The sequence below is a fragment of the Panicum virgatum genome, chromosome 7K (genome assembly GCF_016808335.1).
Source record: "Panicum virgatum strain AP13 chromosome 7K, P.virgatum_v5, whole genome shotgun sequence".
NCBI lineage: Eukaryota > Viridiplantae > Streptophyta > Magnoliopsida > Poales > Poaceae > Panicum > Panicum virgatum.
In genome coordinates, this window is record NC_053142.1 from 34821516 (window position 1) to 34842007 (window position 20492).

At 49.4% G+C, this 20492-nt stretch overlaps 2 protein-coding genes, 1 long non-coding RNA gene, 1 other non-coding gene and 1 pseudogene across 4 annotated transcripts; 4 read left to right on the top strand and 1 right to left on the bottom strand.

Moving 5' to 3' along the window:
* The first annotated feature begins 1407 nt into the window (after positions 1-1407).
* Positions 1408-4892, top strand: LOC120642263 (annotated as a pseudogene).
* Positions 4893-7127: 2235 nt separating this feature from the next.
* On the top strand, positions 7128-7200 carry TRNAR-ACG. The gene has a single exon. It is a non-coding gene; the product is annotated as a tRNA-Arg (tRNA).
* Positions 7201-7539: 339 nt separating this feature from the next.
* On the bottom strand, positions 7540-10931 carry LOC120642264. Its single transcript, XM_039918723.1, has 5 exons — positions 10628-10931; positions 10426-10499; positions 9481-9610; positions 8805-9110; positions 7540-8100 (listed from the first exon to the last, which is right to left on the bottom strand). Exons 1-5 carry the CDS (start codon positions 10751-10753, stop codon positions 7831-7833), a joined length of 906 nt encoding a protein of 301 aa, XP_039774657.1. The 5' UTR covers positions 10754-10931; the 3' UTR covers positions 7540-7830.
* A 2141-nt stretch (positions 10932-13072) lies between these two features.
* LOC120640173 (retrovirus-related Pol polyprotein from transposon TNT 1-94) lies at positions 13073-15904 on the top strand. Its single transcript, XM_039916040.1, has 2 exons — positions 13073-14829; positions 15874-15904. The coding sequence occupies exons 1-2, from the start codon at positions 13073-13075 to the stop codon at positions 15902-15904; spliced, it is 1788 nt and encodes a 595-aa protein (XP_039771974.1).
* A 21-nt stretch (positions 15905-15925) lies between these two features.
* On the top strand, positions 15926-17108 carry LOC120642265. The gene is made up of 3 exons (XR_005662549.1): positions 15926-16000; positions 16114-16309; positions 16385-17108. It is a non-coding gene; the product is annotated as an uncharacterized LOC120642265 (long non-coding RNA).
* The last annotated feature ends 3384 nt before the right edge of the window (positions 17109-20492 follow it).

The following is a 20492-nucleotide window of genomic DNA, read 5'->3' on the forward strand; positions in this document are numbered from 1 at the left end:
GCCCGGAGGGGGAAGGCGAGGGAGCGGAGGGACAGCTGGAGGAGATGAGATGGTGGTAGAGCTAAAAAATTTGATGGCTAGCCCGTATTGCATGAATCTCAAACAGTGAAAAGTGATAAAGAAACAATTCCAAAAGATAATAAGATTTCCGGAAAAGAGGGGCAAAATTATTTCGGCCCAGAGGCCCAAGGTGGGCCTCTAAGCAGCGTGCCCACGCCTCCGACAAGCCCAAGGGCATTTTATCCATCGCGTTCTGGCGGCCCAGTAATCTCATTGGATTTTTCTCCGGTGTTTTCCCTCTTCAATTTCTCCGGAGGAATGAAATCATAGTACAGTAGCGCACCCTGCAGGAGACAGAGTCTACCATCACAGGAACCTCAGGGCAAGGAACGAGCAAAGTACCAGCCACAAGGCTGACAGGCAGACAGCCGACTGGATGGATCCCTGGCAAGCATTGCGGAACCCCGGCAGGCGCTTCAGGTCGTGTTTAGTTTTTTACACGTAAAAATTTTGTGTTGGAATCTTGCTAATTTGAAGTATTAAATAAAGTCTATTTACAAAAATTTTTGTATTGATGGGTTGTAAATCGCGAGACGAATCTAATGATGCTAATTAATCTATAATTAATCCATAATTAGCGGATTGTTACTGTAGCATCACTGTTGCAAATCATAGATTAAGTAGGCTCATTAGATTCGTATCGCGATTTACAGCCCATTCATGCAAAAAGTTTTGTAAATAGACTTCATTTAATACTCCATACATGTGTCCCAATATTTAATGTGACGTTTTTTTTTTGTGTTTACGAGTAAAGATCTAGACAGGGCCTCATTTGATTCTTCACACGTCGCGATCCGGGGGTAGCTACGAGCTTGTGACTGACAGATTCAAGATCACTGGGAGCTTGCTCGAGAATTGAATAATCTGGTGAGGGAATGAAGGCGCTCACATGACAAAGGCCTGTTTAGTTCCTTGCCATGTAAACGTAAATTTTTTTTGCGACGAAATCTTGCTAATTTGAATAATTAAATGAAGTTTATTTACAAAACTTTTTGCATAGATGTGTTGTAAATCGCGAGACGAATCTAATGATGCTAATTAATCTATGATTAATCAATAATTAGCGGACTGTTACTGTAGCATTACTGTTGCAAATTATGGGTTAAGTAAGCTCATTAGATTCGTCTCGCGATTTACAGCCTATCTATGCAAAAAGTTTTATAAATAGACTTCATTTAGTACTTTAAATTAGCAAAATTCCTTCACAAAATTTTACGTTTTTTTGTTTTTGCGTTTACAGTGGGAACTGAACACAGGGCCAAAAATTGCTCACGTTGAAGCAGAGCGGTCGCTTGTATATAGCAGTGCTGCAGCACCTGGTCACTGCCTCACTGCCCCAGTGCATCAGCCTAGCTGTCCCCTGACGACAGGTCGGTAGGCTTGCAGCACGTGAGCCGGCGCGCGCGCGCGAGTGATCGAGCCGCAAGAATGGCCGGGGGCGGGTTCGCCGTGGCGGGCGCGGCGCCGTCCGCGGACTACGGCGGGCGCGTGACCTTCTCCGTCGTCGTTACCTGCCTCATGGCGGCGTCCGGCGGCCTCATCTTCGGCTACGACATCGGCATCTCGGGGGGCGTCACGGCCATGGAGTCCTTCCTGTCCGCCTTCTTCCCGGGGGTGCTGCGCCGGATGGCCGCGGCGCGGCGGGACCAGTACTGCGTCTACGACAGCCACGCCCTCACGGCGTTCACCTCCTCGCTCTACCTGGCCGGGCTGGCCGCCTCGCTCGTGGCCAGCCGCGTCACCAAGGCGGTCGGGAGGCAGGCCGTCATGCTCGCCGGCGGCGCGCTCTTCTTCGCCGGTGCGGCAGTGAACGCCGCCGCCGTCAACATCGCCATGCTCATCGTCGGGCGCATGCTGCTCGGCTTCGGCATCGGCTTCACCAACCAGGTAGAGTTTCACTGCTGTAATCTTTGAAACGGTTGTTTCAACAGCAATTCATTCTGATTAAACTATTCTGTGTTTAGTACAATGATAAACTGCTTTTAAGTTGAAGGAGAAAGTCTACTCTTTCTCGCTGCTTAAACTGTATCGGAAGTACCGAAGTACCAGTAGCTCACCGTTTTTGTTTCATTTTGGTTTGGTATGAGATATGATATGGCAAACGGGAACATATCAGATGCAAACCAACCCCCTCGTGCAAATTGGCATTAAGTTGGAGCCTGGTTATGGGCCTACACAAAACCGAAGAGGTTCTTCAGGGGAAAAACGTTAATGACTTTAGGCAGACTTAAATTTCAAAAAAAAACTTTAGGCAGATTGAGATACAAACATTGCTTTGAGATAGTAGTAATACCATTGGCCCGTTGCACATTTTCGTTATAAAATGAGAACGTATCAGGTGCAAACCAATCTTTTCGTGCAAACTATGAAAACTAGGTAGCTCCAGTTAATGATCAAACGAAGTGACCCTTTCATTTTGCAACAACAAAATTAACAACATTACTCAGGATACAAGAGAAATTGCAAGTGCGTTGTGCAGAAAAAGGAGTGACGGATAAACTCATGAACTCCAGGCGTGGCTCTGATGTCTGTTGTGGATCTCTATAGGTATAGATAGAGCTACAAATTAAAGTATTAAACAAATTAACCTACCCCTCGCTAATAATAATATGTCTACTTTTTCAAGCACCCTCTTATACTAGTATATCTAATTAAAAAAACTAAGACGTCTTAGGAATAGTTTGTTTTTTGCCTTCTATATATATATATATATATATATATATATATATATATATATATATATGCTGTGGAATCTAGTTTGTTGTAGGATTTTTTTACTACAGTCCCAGTCTTACTTTTGGAAAGCTATCACAATGCCAACTCGAGCCGTAGTGTTCTTATCGACATGAGTTAAACCCAGCACCAAAACTTTTTTGACAAATGTTTCTTTTCAGAACTGATGATGTGATGCGAGTCCAAGTGTTTGCTAATATGGTTACTCTTTTTAGAGTTTTAATAAGGTTACTCTCGGGCAAAAATTCCTACAGATCAGAACACGTGAAGTTATGTGTTGGTGGCCACCAGGCACAAGGGAGTAGGACTGTTAGCCTGTAGATAGGTGGCCATGGCCATGAAGATCGGAATGGTTTGTTGCGGTGCGGCGTGCTGACGCTCGTCCTGCTTCATTTGCTTGATTGCTTCCTGTACGTCCCTGTCCCTCTCCCTCGAGGGTAGCTAGAGCCCGTGGCTGGGGCTGTGTTCAGTTCCCACAAAAACCCCCACAAAACATCACATCTTCATCACATTTCCATCACATCGAAACATTAAATGTAGCAAATGACCCATACATAGAGTACTAAATGTAGGTAAATAAAAAAACTGATTGTATAGTTTTGATGTACGTTGCGAGGTGAATCTTTTGAGCCTAGTTAGGTCATAGTAGGACAATATCTACCACACACACGAAACATACTACAGTGTGCTACAACTTTTTTTTCGCACTACTAAGATTTCAGGGGGGCTAAACACAGCCTGGATTGAGCCGACCCATCGCTCTCAAGCCCGTCGTCCAAGCTGATTGAATAGTGGATGCACAGTCGCGTCACCTTTCGATCGGTAGCTGCAATGCAGCTCGTGAGCGAGGCATCCGGCTTTCTTGGAGTAGTAGTTGCCTGTCCTTTCCGTATCACCTTTAATTTAATCCACACCTGTTGTTATGCAAATGCAAGTAGAGTGATCTATCATGATGATTGCATACGTCATACGTGCGTGACACCTTGGACCCACGAGCTCGAGACGTGACGTGACGTGACGTGATGTCGCATGGCAATAATGGCAGGCGGCGCCGGTGTACCTGGCGGAGACGGCGCCGCCCAAGTGGCGGGGCGCCTTCACGACGGGGTGCCCGCGCCGCGCTCCGGCGCGTCAGGGGCCCCAAGGCCGACGTGGGCGCCGAGCTGGAGGCCGTGTCCCGCGCCGTCGAGGCGGCGCGCGCCCACGAGGAGGGCGCGTTCCGGAGGATCCTCCGGCGGGAGCACCGCCACCACCTGGCGATGGCCGTGGCGGTGCCGCTGTTCCAGCAGCTCACGGGGGTCATCGTCATCGCCTTCTTCTCGCCCGTGCTGTTCCAGACGGCCGGCTTCGGCAGCGACGGCGCGCTCATGGGCGCCGTCGTCCTCGGCGCCGTGAACCTGGGCTCCACGCTCGTCTCCACCGTCACCGTCGACCGGTACGGCCGCCGGCCGCTGCTCCTGACCGGCGGGTTCGTCATGATCACCTGCCAGGTCGCGGTGGCGTGGATCATGGGCTCGCAGATCGGCGGCGACGGCGGGTCCGCGATGGCGAGGCCCTACTCCCTGGCGGTGCTGGCTCTGACGTGCGTGTTCTCGGCGTCGTTCGGGTGGTCGTGGGGGCCGCTGACCTGGGTGATCCCCGGCGAGATATTCCCCGTGGAGATCCGGTCGGCGGGGCAGGGCATCAGCGTGGCCGTCAACCTCGGCGCCACGTTCCTGCTCACGCAGACGTTCCTCTCCACGCTGTGCGCGCTCAAGTACGCCACCTTCATCTACTACGCGGCCTGGGTCGCCGTCATGACCGCTTTCGTGGCGGCGTTCCTGCCGGAGACCAAGGGGGTGCCGCTCGAGGCCATGGGCGCCGTCTGGGAGCGCCACTGGTACTGGGGCCGCTTCGTGCAGCCGCCAACAAAGATCGACGAGGAACCCTGATGTGAACTGACGGATAGATGATGCAACGCTTCTCGTTTGTGGCGGTGACAAGCTTCCTCGGACGTGTTCTGTTTGTGAATGGCTTCAGTTTGTCTCTTGTGTTCGTCATCGGAGGAAGAGTTGTGTGCCAACTAAACACGAAATTAAGTACACATTTCTTTTTCGTGATTTTTGTAAGTTTTGGGTACTGCTACTAGATGGACGGTCCCCCATCGGATGGTCAAATAAACAGTCTTTTTTTTTTGTTACATAAAAAAACAGAGCATGCAGGCAACTTTTGAAACTGCGAGAAACAACTCCAAAAACAGTTTTATTACTAGCACCTCTGTCCCAAAAAAATAAATCATTCTAGTTTTAGCCTAATTCAAACTTCTTTTATTAAGCACTACTACTACTATGGAAAACAATGCAATGTTGCTCATCATATTCTTTTCATGTCATGATGTACTCCGTTCATTTTATATGTATTTTGTTAACTATATGATTATTTATATTCACACTTCTATATGTTGTAATTTACTAAGCTCAATCTTGCAATGTTTGATTTTGCGGCTTTCGATATTACTAGAATGACTATGGGTGACATATGTGTTCCCCTACCTATAGTTGAATTATTGGAGTTAACTTAAACAGCCATGTTTAGAATGTGTATTAAGCCTTGATTAACCATTTTTCTTGTGGGAAGCGAGAACGAAAATGTGTGTGTATGGTGCACCTAGCAACAGAGGGAGCTTGAGCCCCCAGCACCCCCTTGGCTCCGCCGCTGTATATTTAGTGTGTCTATATATATATAATAACATATGAGGTAATTAAACGTCATTTTTTCATTTGCATGCAATTCTTTCGTGGCCATGTTTCTCTCCGGTCGAGCGTTATTCTGGCTATGGTGACCATCACACTTGTCCCCTACTGCTTGTGGCGCGCTTATTGGAAGAGAAGGTTGAGATGGGTTTGTGCAGGGGCATACGAGCTAATTAAATGTTATATTTTTATTTGCATGCAATTCTTTCGCAGGCCACATTTCTCTCCTATCGAGCGTTATTCTGACTATGGTGACATCACACTTGTCCCCTACTTCTTGTGGCGCGCTTATTGGAAGAGGAAGGTCGAGATGGATTTGTGCAGGGGTGGATCTAGCGTGGGGGCTGGGGCACCCCCCAGCCTGGAAACTCCATTGGAGCATGAGGTGGAGGAGGAGAAAAAAGGAAGAAAAAGGAAACAGAGATGAATGTAGAGGAGGAAGAGAAGACAACCCCCGCCCCCCCCCCCCCCCCAGCCTGGAAACTCCATTGGAGCATGAGGTGGAGGAGGAGAAAAAAGGAAGAAAAAGGAAACAGAGATGAATGTAGAGGAGGAAGAGAAGACAACCCCCCCCCCCCCCCCCCAACACACACACACCACAAACAACCAAGACTGCATCCGCCATTGGGTTTGTGGAACCTGTTTCTCGTTGCCCTTGCAGTGCTCGTTGCAGTGTACTATGTCACTATGTGGATGAAGTATGTTGTAGTACCTATTTTATATTTATAATTTATGGTTAAATAATCAATTTAATTTTCTTCAATTCATCCCCTAATGTTCATTCCCAGATTCTCAGCCTAGTGGTTTTTGGAGAAATCAGGCTGGCAGCAACACATTCTATGTGTACCGCTGCAAGACTCTGTTCTTAACTGTCGGTTCATCTTCATCATGATCATCCGCCATGTCAAGTTCACGTTGGTAACTGATTGATGTAGAGAGGGTCATTACTCATTAGTTCACAAATTTGATCAAAACCTGAAAAATGAGCTTGTTTTCCATGGACAAAATCACTTGCATCTAGACCTGAGCAAAACAAACCTGACCCCGACTATAATTTATGGACCGGACATGACGCTGAATTTTGTTGGCTGAAAATTATGCGTGTACTTGGCGTCGTTTGGGTGGTTAACAGGGGCTGCTGACCTGGATGATCCCAAACGAGATATTTGTTTCCCCATGGAGATCCGGCCGGTTGGCATGGCTGCTAACCTGGGGGCCATGTTCATTCATACCTATGTTCCTCTCCATGATGTGCATGCTAAGTAACCCTACCTTCATCTACTACGCGGCTTGGATCGCCATCATGACTGCCATACGTTGTGGCGATCGTGCCAGTGCTAGAGACCAAAGGGGTGGCACTGACACCATTAGGAGCGCAACTGGTACTAGGACCAATGCGATGTTCGTTTACAAAGCCTTCTGGGACATTCCAAGTGTTAATCGCTTTAATTTGTCGGCTGTGTTCTCCATCCGAGTAAGAGTTGTTGTAAGTAAAAACCACAAGCACCTTATTCGGTGCTCAGTAATGTTTGCGGTTTTTTAAAAACGTGATGCAATGTTAACTTTTTACAAAATAAATTTAACCTCCCCCACAGCATCAAGGACTCCGTGGCCCAATGGATAAGGCGCTGGTCTACGGAACCAGAGATTCTGGGTTCGATCCCCAGCGGAGTCGTTTGTTTCCTTTTTTGCCATAAGATTTTCAGATATCTTGAACTGTTTCTGAGTGCAAATAGCGGAAGGCACAGCTGCAATCCCCTGCGGAGTCGAATTTTCTCCCCCTTTTTTTTGCCATAAGCTAGAATTTAGAAATGCATCAAAATCATCTGGAATATTTTATATTTTGGAGCAAACATATTTGCAGAAATCCACTCCGGATATTGCAACTCAGATATCTTAAAATGTTTCTGAGTGCAAATAGCAGAAGGCACAGCTGCATCGCAGAGACTTGCATCATATTTGATTATTTGTTAACACAAGCAATGATCTAAACATCCAATGAGGGGAACAGGAATGAGTTCAAAAATAATTATTTATTGCACAAGTTCTCAGTTCAGAGGGATTAATACATATAAGTAGCACAAAACGAAGATGACGAGATGACACGCAGGCGTATCAGATATGAGCCAAGTGATCGAGTCAGATTCTGCTGACTCTAAATTATATTAGACTAAAGATACCCAGCATAGATTAAGATCCCCTAGCACAATTAAGAACTGGGAGGTCAGGAAATGCACATGCCACGCATTTCAGTGACAAGGGGGATCCGGGAGCTAGCCAGTCCGGATAGAGCAGACGACAACAATTAGATCAGTGCGATGCTGCTCTCACCACCAGGGGGCTTCCGGACACCACCAAGGTATTCTCGAGGAGCAGGTGTTCCATCAGCGAAGATGTCACTGCCGCTCATCTCCTTCAGCTTTGCAGAACTCAGAGACTTCTCAGCTGAGGCAGGGGCTTCCTCCTTGAATATGTTGTTTCCTGTCAGTTCCTGGAACTTCTGGTTGTGGATTTTCTTTGCTGTCTTCACCACAGGCTCTTCGCTGAAGGAGATGTTGCTTGGTCCTCCAGCAGGCTGCAAAAGCCATTCAGTGTACATAGACTCAGAGAGGTAAGATGTTCATGCTAACATGATGAAAAGCAGCTAGTTGATTTTCCATGAATTTCAAGTCATAAGAGGACATTATTTAGAAATGATTAGAGATTGTTCAATGCGCTGCAGTTAGCTTAGCTGGTGTATTTCATCTGAAAGCCTTACAAACACATTCCTTTAACATAAATGCAACCGAAATTCCAAAACTTCCCGTTAAATATTATCCTATATAATGATGGTAGAAATAACTATTAAGCGTATCAAATCAGCACGGTATCAGGCTCAAGGAAGATTCAAACAACATTTTAAAAGCCCAGCTCCGAATTCTCAGTTGGTCAGACATTCTCCATAGACCGATTTGATTGTTTGTATAAAAAGTAACAGCATGTACTATCAGCATATTGCAATTTTATTAAAATAGCTAGCAACTCAAATAATTGCATCATTCGACCAACATAAAACAAATAAAATCATATACAGAACATTGCAGAATGAAATACTAGATTGTACACACTCAGAAATGTATAAAACATATAAAGTTGGAGCTGATATCTGTTTGACATATTTCAAGACATGAGAACCAATTTTTGTATTATAGGCACGTAGGTGTTTAAATGGTAGTGCATATACAGTCAAGAAACAAATAAAATGTACATCAAAACATCAACAAGAAGTCAATCACTTACATGAGATACTTTAACTGATGTGTGGACGCTCCTCTGTGGAAGTGAGAAGTCCACATTTCCTTGAAGCTCCATGTTACGAGCAGCCAATGGCCTGGCAGGAATCTCAGGAGGCGGACCAAAGATATCGCTCCCGCTGAGCTCCTTGGTCTTAGCCTCAGAAAGCTGCTTATTGATTTTAGCATCAGCATCTTCCAGAGTACCACTAAGCTCTCGCTGCTTAGCCACTTCAGGTATAGAAGATGGCTTCTTCGGTGAAACACTTCCATCAGCACTAAATGAGATTTGGCTTATTCCAGTCACAGTTTGCTGTCGATAAAAGGTGAATCACATAGTAAGAAAGCCATACTCATGTGATTTACAATTAATCAACACAAGGTAATCAGAGAAAATAAGCTATACAGCTATTGGGGAACACGAAAGGTTATGAGCATGGTTACATTAACATAAATTTAAGACAACATTAGAAATATGTGCTACAGCAGATGCAGTTCCTTTGAAATATAAATCATAGTGCCTTTCCCTAACAGAAATGGAATAAAACGTGCCTCAAGCCCTTAACTTAACATATAATACAGTTTAGGATTGATAACCACTGTATAGCAATACCAATAAGCGAAGGACAATACCAATAAGCGAAGGAGAAGTTTGGCTAGAAGGATTTGAATAGGATTAGTACCTGGTACATCCTTACTGAAGTTTTGTTTGCATGACTTGAAGCCTCTGACTCACCATTTTCACTCTTTTCAGCAAAGATGCCACTCCCACTCATTTCTTTCAACTTTGAGCCAGAACAAAATTTCCTTTCACTACAATAGGTCAACAGGAAGGTTAGTGTTGAAATATTGGAAGCAATGCTGAAAGTTGCATTTACAGGAAAATCCCCAGATGTTTGGCTGCCATCATTCATGTCATGAACTCCATTCCTAGAGTTCTCGGCTACATGTTTTCATGTAAAACATAAATTTTCTAAAAGAAATGTACACAAGATTCATTGCAGTTGCCTGATATTTTGTAACACACTCCATGTAAAACAAAATTGTTGATACATTAAAAACTACCAAATAGGAACATCGTACCAAACAAGCAGTGACAAAACTACAGCCTACATCAAGGATGTCGGTGTGCACAGCCCGGCATCACAGTGTGATAGAAATATCCAAATTTCAAATCGGACGCTTGTGTTCTGCATCGCTGAAATCACTTTCAGTCAGTGCTAAGAAACTTGTATTGTAGCACCACCAACAATCGACAGCTGATGCCACGGATTTGGACAGTAGCCGCGTCACACACACACACACATGGGCTGCAAGCGACTGCTCTCCAGCCGCCACCATGGGACGGCGTCCCAAGCATTGAACGCAGCCGCCACTTCTCGCTAAAGGCAGCCTGTTTTCTCTTTCTCGCTAAATCCCGAGCAACCCGAACAGGGTTTGTAGTTGCTGCGCTTGAACTCAGCCGGATCGACCAGAGCACGCATCCAAGCAGTGCAAGCGCCGGACGTCGCTAGATCGGATCGGAGCCGGACAAAGCAAGCCGGAAACGGAGCAAACGACACAGATCGAGAGCGGGTCAGGGCGGAATGCGGGGGGCGGGAGTCCCCCCCCCCCCCCCCAGATCTCACCTCTTGCTCAGATCCTCGGCCTCCTGCTCGCTCACCGGCGCGCCGAACATCGCCGGCGTGATCCCCGCCGCCGGCTGCCAAAAAAAAAAACACCACGAGCCACGCAAGTCAGCCGCGCCGCGCGCAGATGCGGCAAACAGGGAACACGATTGGCCGGCTCGCGGCACGCCACCGCGTGGCGCGGGGTAGGCGGGAAGCGAACCTTGAGGCTGGGGCGGGAGGACGCGGCCGGCGAGGCCCCGGCGGCCGCGTCGGGGCCCGCGGCCGACCAGGTGAGCAGGTCGGCCGTGGAGGTGTGCGGCTTCCGCACCGGCACCGCCCTCTCCATTGCGCTGCTCCCCCTCCCTCCCTCCCTCCCTTCCTGCCTGCGGAGGAGCGGCTGCGGCCTGCGGGGCGGGGGTGACGCTGACGAGGGATGCTTTCGCTCGGCGCTTCCGCCTGCCCGAAATGGCCGCGACAGCCGGACACCTCGCTTCGAAAAGATTTGCCGGTGCGGCGGGTTTGTGCAGTACAGGTACCCATCCACGCGTGCCCCGCCCCGATCACGTGACTGTTCGTATGACATGTGGGGTCGGATGATGCCAGAGCCACCTGTCTGTCGGTGCGTTCTAGGGGCAACTTGGATTCGAATTGGAGGGGAGGGAGGCGTTGGTCCCGGCCCACCTGGCCCCGGGTGGAGCAGCGGATCCCGAATCCGTGTATCCAAATGTGCTTGCCTTTCTTTGGGGGTACGTGGTGGATGATGAGTGGGTCCATCTCGGACGAGCAAGTTGGGAGATTATTGTAGAGGATCTTGTGCGGGCAGGGTGCCGGTGGGCTCGTGGTCCGTGGCTCGCGCATCGGCCGTCGCAGGCTGTAGCACCGCCCTCCCTTGGTACGGAAGCTACGCTCTCCCACTCACAGTTTCGCCCACGCGGGATTCACTGTCACTGCGACGGCTAATTGCGTGCACAAGTCAGCGAACACTGTTCTCGCGACTTTTGAGTCTCTGTGGACGGTCCGACTTGAGATGGACGGATAGAATCGATAACTACAATACTCATGCTACAGTGAAAAACAGTACCCATTCGAACAATGTTCTGTGAATAGTACCTGCTACGGTGAATCACGGTAGGGAATACTGTTCGTCCAGACTCAAAACACTGTTGACTCAAAACACTGTTCATCTTTGTGACTTCACTTCGTGAAGTCAGAGAAGTTGAATCGACTTGCGTGGCTAGAACGCCTCGTCTCCACGTGGGCGCAGTAAGAGAGACTGAGCATCTCCAACACCTTTATAAAAGAACTTAGATACAGTATGTTAAAATAGTTAAATTGGAGTAAAAATTGGATCCAACAGATTTTCTATTTTCCAATATCACTATCTCGCTAGCGATCCGTGACGCTCCACTAGCAATCTTTGCTGAGCTCCGTCGCCACGCCATCTCCTCCTTTCGTGCCCTCCCCTCCTTGCCCGCGCGCCGAGATCGACTAGCAGCCATGGCATGCTCCTCTTCTTTCCCTCACCGGCAACAACACAGCAGCCTCCTACCACTTTTCTTTCTTCCCCACCGAGCAGCACAAGGGAGCCTTCCTCTCTCCCCCACGGAGCACCTCCAAAAGCAGCAGCTCTCTCCTCTATCCCCTCCTCACATTGCGTTCAGGGCCAGCCTAGTGACCCGCTTGCGGCAGATCCAGGTGAATCCCAGCGACAAACGCCGGCGGTGCGCCACGCGAGGGGTGTAGAGAGGGTAAGGGGCACTGACCGGTGGTGGTGAAGGAAGCAAAGGAGAGGGGCGTCAGCCATGAAAGGAGAGGTACAAGATGAGTTGCTGCTCCTACCGCATATGAAGAGGGAGCTCGTGTTGATGAAGAGTGAGATTTGGCTAGTCTGTTGGAGTGTGTCCAAATATAGAGAGAAAATCTTAGCTACATGGAGCTAAAAGGAAATATAAAAAGCGAGATTTGGCTAGAATTCTGAAGTTGCTTAACTACGCCAGCTCGAGCACTTTCACTTTTAATCCTTTTTGTTTTTATCTTCTCGTATCTTTCACCTCCACGATAACGAGCCACCCCGCGAGCCACCTCGGCTGCCTTGGCTGATTTAACATTACGAGCTAAAAGCTGAGCTCAATTCGTCACTAGAATTGCGAGCTGGGGGGTTAGTTATAGCTCGTGATTCAGATGGTGAGCGACTAAGTTTGGTCAAGTAAGAAGCGATAAGGTGTGTGTGTGTGTTAGTTGATAAGCTAGATGTTTTATTTCCTTCCTAGTTTTCCTTTCTGTTAGGTAGTTAGGCGGGCGCGCATCAGTAGGATCGTGTTGCCCGGTTCAGGCGCACACCCGCGCTGCGTCGTGAGGGTGTGCACCGCGGCGCTGTCCGCCAAGACCGGATCAAGGACTGCGTGGGATGGCACGCACGTTCCCGATCCTGGAGGTTTGTTAGCCAGTAGTTACGTTGTTTAACTTCCTACTTATATGGAATAAAGCACAATAGAAAAGTTGCTCTCTGCGGCACAAAAACCTCGTGTGTATCCAACTCTAGTGTTCACCAGCCACCTCGCGTTGAGTTCACTTCGTTCCTGCGCTCGCCGGTGCTCCAGCAAGCCGGAGTACGTCGCCGAGCCGCCGGGGATAACATTTGGCATCAGAGCCGGGGTCCTACGCGATGTCGCTGCCGCACCACCGCGCCTCCGGATCGCTCACGCCCCCACGTCGCCGCGCTCCTCGATCGCCAACGCCACCTACTCGCCGCGGTCGCCGACACCGTGACGATGGCGCGCCGCCGACGCGCGTCGTCCGCGAGGTGGGATCGGCGAACTACCCCATGCTGACTCGCACCAACTACACGGATTGGGCGGTTCTCATGCAGGTAATGCTTGAAGCACGTGAACTCTGGGAGGCGGCGAGCCACGGGACCGTCGACCGGCACGACAACCTCATGGCCATGGAGGCCATTCTCCGCGCGACGCCGCGAGAGATGCGTGTCTCCTTCCACGGGAAGGGCACGGCGAAGCGAGCCTGGGACTCCCTCAAGATCGAGCGCGTGGGTGTTGATCGGATTCGCAAGGCGAAAGCCACCGATCTCATCCGCGAGTTCGACGCGCTCAGCTTCCGTGAAGACAAGAAGGTGGACGACTTCATGCACCGGTTCAACCACGTCGTCAGCGAGCTCACCATCCTCGGCGACCGCCCCGCGGAGACAACGATGGTGCGTCGCATACTCCAGGCAGTGCCTCCACGGTACGACCAAATCACGCACTCCATCGAGACTCTGCTCGACATCGACGCCATGTCGACCGACGAGCTTGTTGGGCGCCTCAAGTCGGCCAAGGTGCGTGAGAAGAGCCGCGAATCGACGTCCACGAACTCCAATGGCAAGCTGCTCCTCTCGGAGGAGGAGTGGCTGGCGCGCTACAAGCATCGACTCGCGGGCGAGGGCTCCCGCTCCGGCAGCAACAGCGGCAAGCCATCAGGCAGTTCGTGCGGTGGGAACAAGGGCGGCGCACGTGCTGGCGGCTCCTACGACGAGCCGGCCAGAGAGGCCACAAAGTCCGACAAGTGCAAGTACTGCAAGAAGGGCCATTGGGCCCGAGAATGCCGCAAGAAGAAGAGAGATGAAGCGGCGCTCCTCGCTGAAACCGGCGGTGACGACACCGACGAGCCTTCCTTGCTGATGGCGGTGGCCGAACCTGCTGCTGGTGACGGCGAGACAGTTCGCGCCACACAGGCCGAACGAGTCACGCCCCACATTCCCCCTGTTCATGTTGGCGGGCAAGTCTTCCTCAACGAAGAACGTGCTGTGGTGCAGCTGGAGGACGCTGAGTCTGGTGCGAACGCCGACACGTCTGTCACCGACACCTGGTTTCTCGACACCGGGGCGTCAAACCACATGACGGGCAACTGCACGGCGTTCTCCGAGCTGGACCGCTCCATCAAAGGCACTGTGAAGTTCGGGGACGGCTCCCTCGTCGACATCGTCGGACGTGGGACTGTCATCTTCGCCGCGCGCAATGGGGGTCACCAGTCCTTGCTTGACATCTACTACATACCGCGCCTCCGCTCCAACATCATCAGCCTTGGTCAGCTTGACGAAGTTGGCTGCAAGGTCGAGATCGAAGATGGTGTGCTCCGGGTTCGCGACCCGTATAGGGTGCTCCTTGCAAAGGTACGTCGGAGCCCTCATCGTCTCTACAAGATCACCCTCACCATAGCGCAGCCGGTGGCTCTGCTGGCGCGCACAAACGATTCCTCGTGGCGCTGGCAAGAGCGATTTGGGCACATCGGCTTCGACACGTTGCGGAGGCTGAGCCGTGGCGGTCTGGTGCGGGGACTTCCGCCCCTGGACCATGTCGACCAGCTCTGCGACGCCTGCCTCGCCGGAAAACAACGCCGCGCATCCTTCCCCGACCGCTCCCTGCACAGGTCGTCGGGTCGCCTGGATCTGGTGCACGGAGATCTGTGCGGCCCGATCTCTACTGCGACACCAGGCTGGCGCAGCTACTCTGTAACACCCGATTTACAAAAGGACACAAACCGAGCAATCATATACGTGCCAGGATCAAGTCACACGTATATACAACAGAATGAACAATATATCATAGCACATATCACGTAAAAAGATATAATAAAGCGAATACAAATGTTATTTATTACATGAATGACAAAATGTCTGATACAGCGGAAGCGTAGATACATATACAAAAACTCTCAGAAGCTGGGCGCCACAGGGACGTCGACTGGGAGACGAACGCCTAGAAGTTCTCGTACTCCTGGTAGCTCCGGGTGAACTCCTCCGCGTCACCGGGAACTGAGCGACAGTAGGGTGTCCCCAAAGAGAATAAGAGGAAAAGAGTAGAGTAGGCAAGAGTGAGTACACAACTTGTACTCAACAAGTATAACACAAACTATGAGGCTCTAAGGTTGGCTGACTCAACTGCATTAGCTTTTAATCTTGGCAAATTTTTATTAAAGCTATTTACTACAAGTTGATGAAATTACCAAAACCCAGTTGCATAGAAATTAATCAAATTAATTAAGAAACTTCTGAGAACTAACCGAAACCACCAAGGTAGCCCCACTAATCAAAAGGAGGATCTGGGCCGCTCATGACCGTGAGCACGGCTAGTATACCAGTTTTACACTCTGCAGAGGTTGCACATCTTTACCCACAAGTCGTGAGCTACGCTAGTTGTTCATCACACTTCCTTAGGTGAGATGACTAACAAACTCACTACGAGGCATTTACAAAGAATCTCGTTGGTAAGGAGTAACCGCGAGGGTGGATCGGCGACTATGGAGCAGGTCTAGTGGGCGTCAAGACACAGAAGCACAGACGAGGCCACTCAGTACGAGGGCCATAGAAGTTTGCCTCCCCTACCCTGCAGGTAAGTTACTCCAAACCAAAAAGACCTAATTAGTAAGCCAAGACCGTTCCATTCCAGTCTTGTGGTTGCGCGGTTGTCCCAGGTTCTCAGAACTTAAGTTGTTGAATGGTTAGCACATTGTATCAATTGGAAAATGCAAACTTTCTGTGGGAAGAGGAAGATGACGATGCCATACCAAAGTTCCATGCAGCTTGTCCATGCCTTGTCAAGTAATTTTGTACTCACCTTTCTGGTTTAATCTGTATACTTTATTCATTACAAATTCACATGTTGTGTAACCTGTATTCTATTCTGACACTTTTTTATTTTCTTCTTAAAATAGAAGAGGATCTACACAGAGCGATGATGATGCTATCATGGAGATGAAGGGAGTCGCTGCGAGTGGTATGTCAGGTGCTCCTATATTAAGTAGAAAAGGTGTATCCGCAATGCTTATTGGAGGTGCACCTGGTTTCGCTGTTTCCGAATAAAAGGCTGTGTTGGAGGAGTTTCTTACTGCTTCTAACATCCAGTTCAGGGTATTAATCTGTTATCTAATTTCTAATGTGTTTTATTTCCTATTGAGTTGCTGATTTTCTTTTATATACTTTCAGGAGAACTCATCTATACAACAGTTGCTTCACATCATGCCCATGCCATTAGCAGTTATAGGGATAGAGCTTAGTAGTAGTGCTTGTTATATGTAGGTGTACCATGATTTTGGGGAAGCCTGGTGGCATGCTCTAGCTAGGATGGTGAGTTTAATGATCCACAGGATGGATCCTTCCAACAAGTGGGGCCAAAACAGCGGTTAGGTGGCAGTCATATGTAGAAAACCTGGTGCCAATCTGTTATGAGGAAATTGCAATTCTACATAAGGAATCTTCAGTATTTCTACGCATGCACGTTTTCGCATCGGTTTGAAATTTTTTATCAATCAGTCATGAGGGTAGTGTGGAAAGCATAGCTATGTTTTTCCTATATTGCTGCTATTCTAAACTGCCATGTGTTTTTGAGGCTGGGATAGTGGTGCTATGTTTTGCAAACCTTGAAAGTTCATTTGAAATTTTGAGTGATGGCTTGCTATCTTTGGTTGATGACTGCTTTTAAGAAACATTATTCTTTTGGTCCCTTTTGAAGCATCAAAGTTGATTCGTGTAAGTCATGCACGGAGATGCCGATGAAGCTACATTTACGATTCTGCAAATCTGTTATCTTAGGTCCATTTGTGCATTTTCTCCCAAGAAGGCGCCGCCAACAGGGATCTCCCGTGAGCACCAAACCTGTGGAGAACAAAACGGTGGCAGCACCCCCAGTTTTTTTTCCTTCCTCGCCATGGATTTGATCGTCTGGCAGGCAGAGCTAGCTCTCCCCTGCCGCCTGCCAACCCACGTCGTCGCGCCCTCTCCCCAGCGCATTCGTCGGCTGCGCCGCAGGCTGCGGCTTCTGGGCCATGTGACGGAACCGCCAAATTAAAACTCTAATTAAGCGTAATGGCCGTCATTTGAACACATCAGGCTCATTAGCTTAACAGCTTAATTTGGCGATCCTTTCGCAACCCACGTCCCGATCGAAACATCACCGATAGTCCTACGCGAAGGTGGGCGCAGATGGTACAAGCACGACACCAAAATTGAAAATACAACTAATATACATAGGACTTCACCTTAAGTTTTACAAACCAAGTTTGACTAACTACATAATTTACAAACTTCGCATTTCTGAAATCCAGGTCCAACTAAAGGAGAGGGCCTATAACTACCACAAGTGTGCCTAGAGAGATTCCTAACTAAACATCTGGCTCCACGACCTCCCATCCCTCTGCATCCCGGCGGATGAACTTGACGCAGCAGGGACAGAAGTCTACGTCTGCGTGCCCTGAAAATATTGTGGCAACAAACCCTGAGTATACTAATACTCAGCAAGGCTTACCCGACCAGTGAGTATACTTAGCCCACATATCTAGACATACAAGACTTTTGGCTGGTGGTTATTTTGCAGAAAAAATACAACTAAAGTAATTCCTTTCTTTCATTATTTTAGCTTCAGGTTCTATATAAATTAACTCTTATCTAATATTTGCAAAGATCTACTATAGCAATCATGGTGATGCAAGCAAAATAATTCAATGAGCTAAATATTTTATATAAACATACCTAACTCACATTCTACATTTTTGCTACGGTGTGACAAAGAGACCAAGGCCCTCATAACCGCGAGACACGGCGAATCGATCCGATTTAACCTTGCAAGGTGGACCTAACCAACACGGCACGTATTTGCCTCGTCGGACTATACATGCCAACCATTCCCCTCCCCTCCTCGAACTACAGGAACCAGCCCAACGACATATGGTCAGCCAAGCTCAACGTGAGACCACAAAAAATAAACATATGCATCCCAATTCTCCGCGACTACTCGACTCGCCCCAGGAGTTGGGTGCGGGTTCCTGTACTTTCGAAGCAAGGCAGTACTCGGCTTACCGGTTTCGACTACCTCATACTCCCGGCATGCGGTTAGTACAGTTCAATCCCCGATCAGCACTGCCACATCCACCGGTCCTTAATCGACACAGACGGGGCTAAGACACCCAGGAACCCTGTCCTGTTGCCATACCTATCCATCATCCCCGCCCGGTCTCACATTTCCATATCCATTTCAAAACAATTCTCAAATACTGAATTATATAAAGATAATAATGTATCCCGCGAGTAACCGGAAATTACTCGGCTCCTAACATCCTACATCTCGCGAGTGCAGGAGACCACTCGTCTTCTACCGGTAACATTAAGCTTAGCACAACTATCGTCCTATACATGCTAGTATAACTCAGGGAATCCTATGGATCATGCAACTAGGGTTCTAAATAATTCCTGAACTTAATGCACAAGTAGTAGGAACATACATAGGTGTCATAATTTAAAATACTAGGATGTGCACCGGGGCTTGCCTTGTGTCTGCTACTCAACACTAGGGTCAGACGGGCCTTGGGCCGGGTGCTCACACCTCTCCTCTTGGGCTTGCGTCGTCTGCTCTTGTGGTGCCGCGATCACCTCAAAGACGGCGCCCTCAGAAGCGGATGCTACACGTATGCATATAAAATAAATGAGTACAGCCCAAAAATGTAACTAGTTTACTTTAACTGAAATACCCTGCGGACTGTCCGCGCCCAAGTGGCGGACTGTCCGCCGTACTATCCTACCAACCCATCAGAGGCAACAACGTCTCTGGAACTCTTTCCCATTCTACCTGCGGACTGTCCGGCCACCCCTGGCAGACCGTCCGCAGTTCAAGTACTCAATCCACCAGAGACGGAAACGTCTCTGGACAATTTCCTAGACTCTACAGCGGACTGTCCGCGCCCAAGTGGCGGACCGTCCGCAGTTCAATCCTGCGAACCCCACCAGAGACATCGTCTCTGGAACAAATTCAAGCTTCAACTGCGGACCGTCCGCTCCCCTATAGCGGACTGTCCGCAGTCAATCTTGCAAAAACAACCAGAGGCAACATCGTCTCTGGACAAAAACTAATCTGACCGGCGGACCGTCCGCGCCTCCCAGGTGGACCGTCCGCGATACCTAATTTCTAACCCTCGCCCCAGGCGGCAGCATGGGCGGCGACGACGGCGGCGGCTGTGCTCCTGCGCCGGCGACGCGCCACGGAAGGGGAAAAAGGCTGTGAAGCATAAGGAACTCACCACGAATCCATTCCCGCGGTCAGTTTGAGTGGAGGACGACCGGAGAGGCGGATCGACGGTGGAGCAAGCTTCAAGCACCTCCAATGGTGTGCGACGGTGGCGGGAGCGATTCCGGCCGTAAGAAGCCGGTTTAGGGGTTTGGGAAGGTGGAAGAGGTGCCGAGGAAGGTTCCCACGCAAGGAATCAAGGTTTGGTGGGCGGAGGAGGGAGATCGAAGTAAGGGGCGACGATGGCGCGGGAGCTCGAGCTCCGGAAGAAAAGAGGAAGAAGAGAGAAATGACGAGTGGGTCCCTCGACCTTCCAGATAAATATCTGGGCATCACCTCGGGCGGACCGTCCGCCGACCCAGTGCGGACCGTCCGCGAGGCGGTTGTTACAGGCCAGCGCCGAGATCATGCGGCGGCAGGTGATGGGGAGGTGGCCTGAAGAGGTGACGTCCCACCTGGACCTCCTCTTCGCGGACACCGGACGGGCCGTTTCCGGCCAAGGACGCGTCCCCCGTGGCCGGCATCTTTGATCCGCCCTACTACGAGTACCCACACCACCACCACCTGCAGCAGCAGCAAGTAGCGGCGCTAGCTGCTGACTAATTTCCTCTCCACTGTTTCAGGTCTCGGGGGGTCGAGTGCAGGAATTTGGACAGCTGCCTCATCTACCTCGAGCAGCTGATGATTAGAGAAGGGCCGTTCGACGGACTACTAGGAAATAGTGGATTTAACATAACTATGCTGCTTTAAAAAGTTATGCATTTGCCTGTACGCAACTACATACATGAACTAAAATTCGCACCAACTACCACACTACAACGCGGGATACGAGTCCCTTGCGGCAAAGACGCGGGCTTTTCTAATTGACATGTATTAGGAAATTCAAATTCAGAGAGTTTGAGATAAGATTAATTTTGAGTTCGACCTCGTCATCTCCAGGAACTCCACCCTGCTTGGCTCGTCCATATCAAAAACCACCATCCTGTTTCATTGGTCGTCTAGGATGGACCAAAATCATTAGCATTTTGGCGGGATGTC

Coding starts and splice junctions, on each gene's coding strand:
- LOC120642264 (XM_039918723.1), bottom strand. CDS start 10,753: ATGGAGAGGGCGGTGCCGGTGCGGAAGCCGCACACCTCCACGGCCGAC. Junction 10,500..10,627: donor CCTCCCGCCCCAGCCTCAAG/GTTCGCTTCCCG, acceptor TTTTTTTGGCAG/CCGGCGGCGGGGATCACGCC. Junction 9,611..10,425: donor GCCGAGGATCTGAGCAAGAG/GTGAGATCTGGG, acceptor GACCTATTGTAG/TGAAAGGAAATTTTGTTCTG.
- LOC120640173 (XM_039916040.1), top strand. CDS start 13,073: ATGTCGCTGCCGCACCACCGCGCCTCCGGATCGCTCACGCCCCCACGT. Junction 14,830..15,873: donor CCCGACCGCTCCCTGCACAG/GTCGTCGGGTCG, acceptor CGGTTGTCCCAG/GTTCTCAGAACTTAAGTTGT.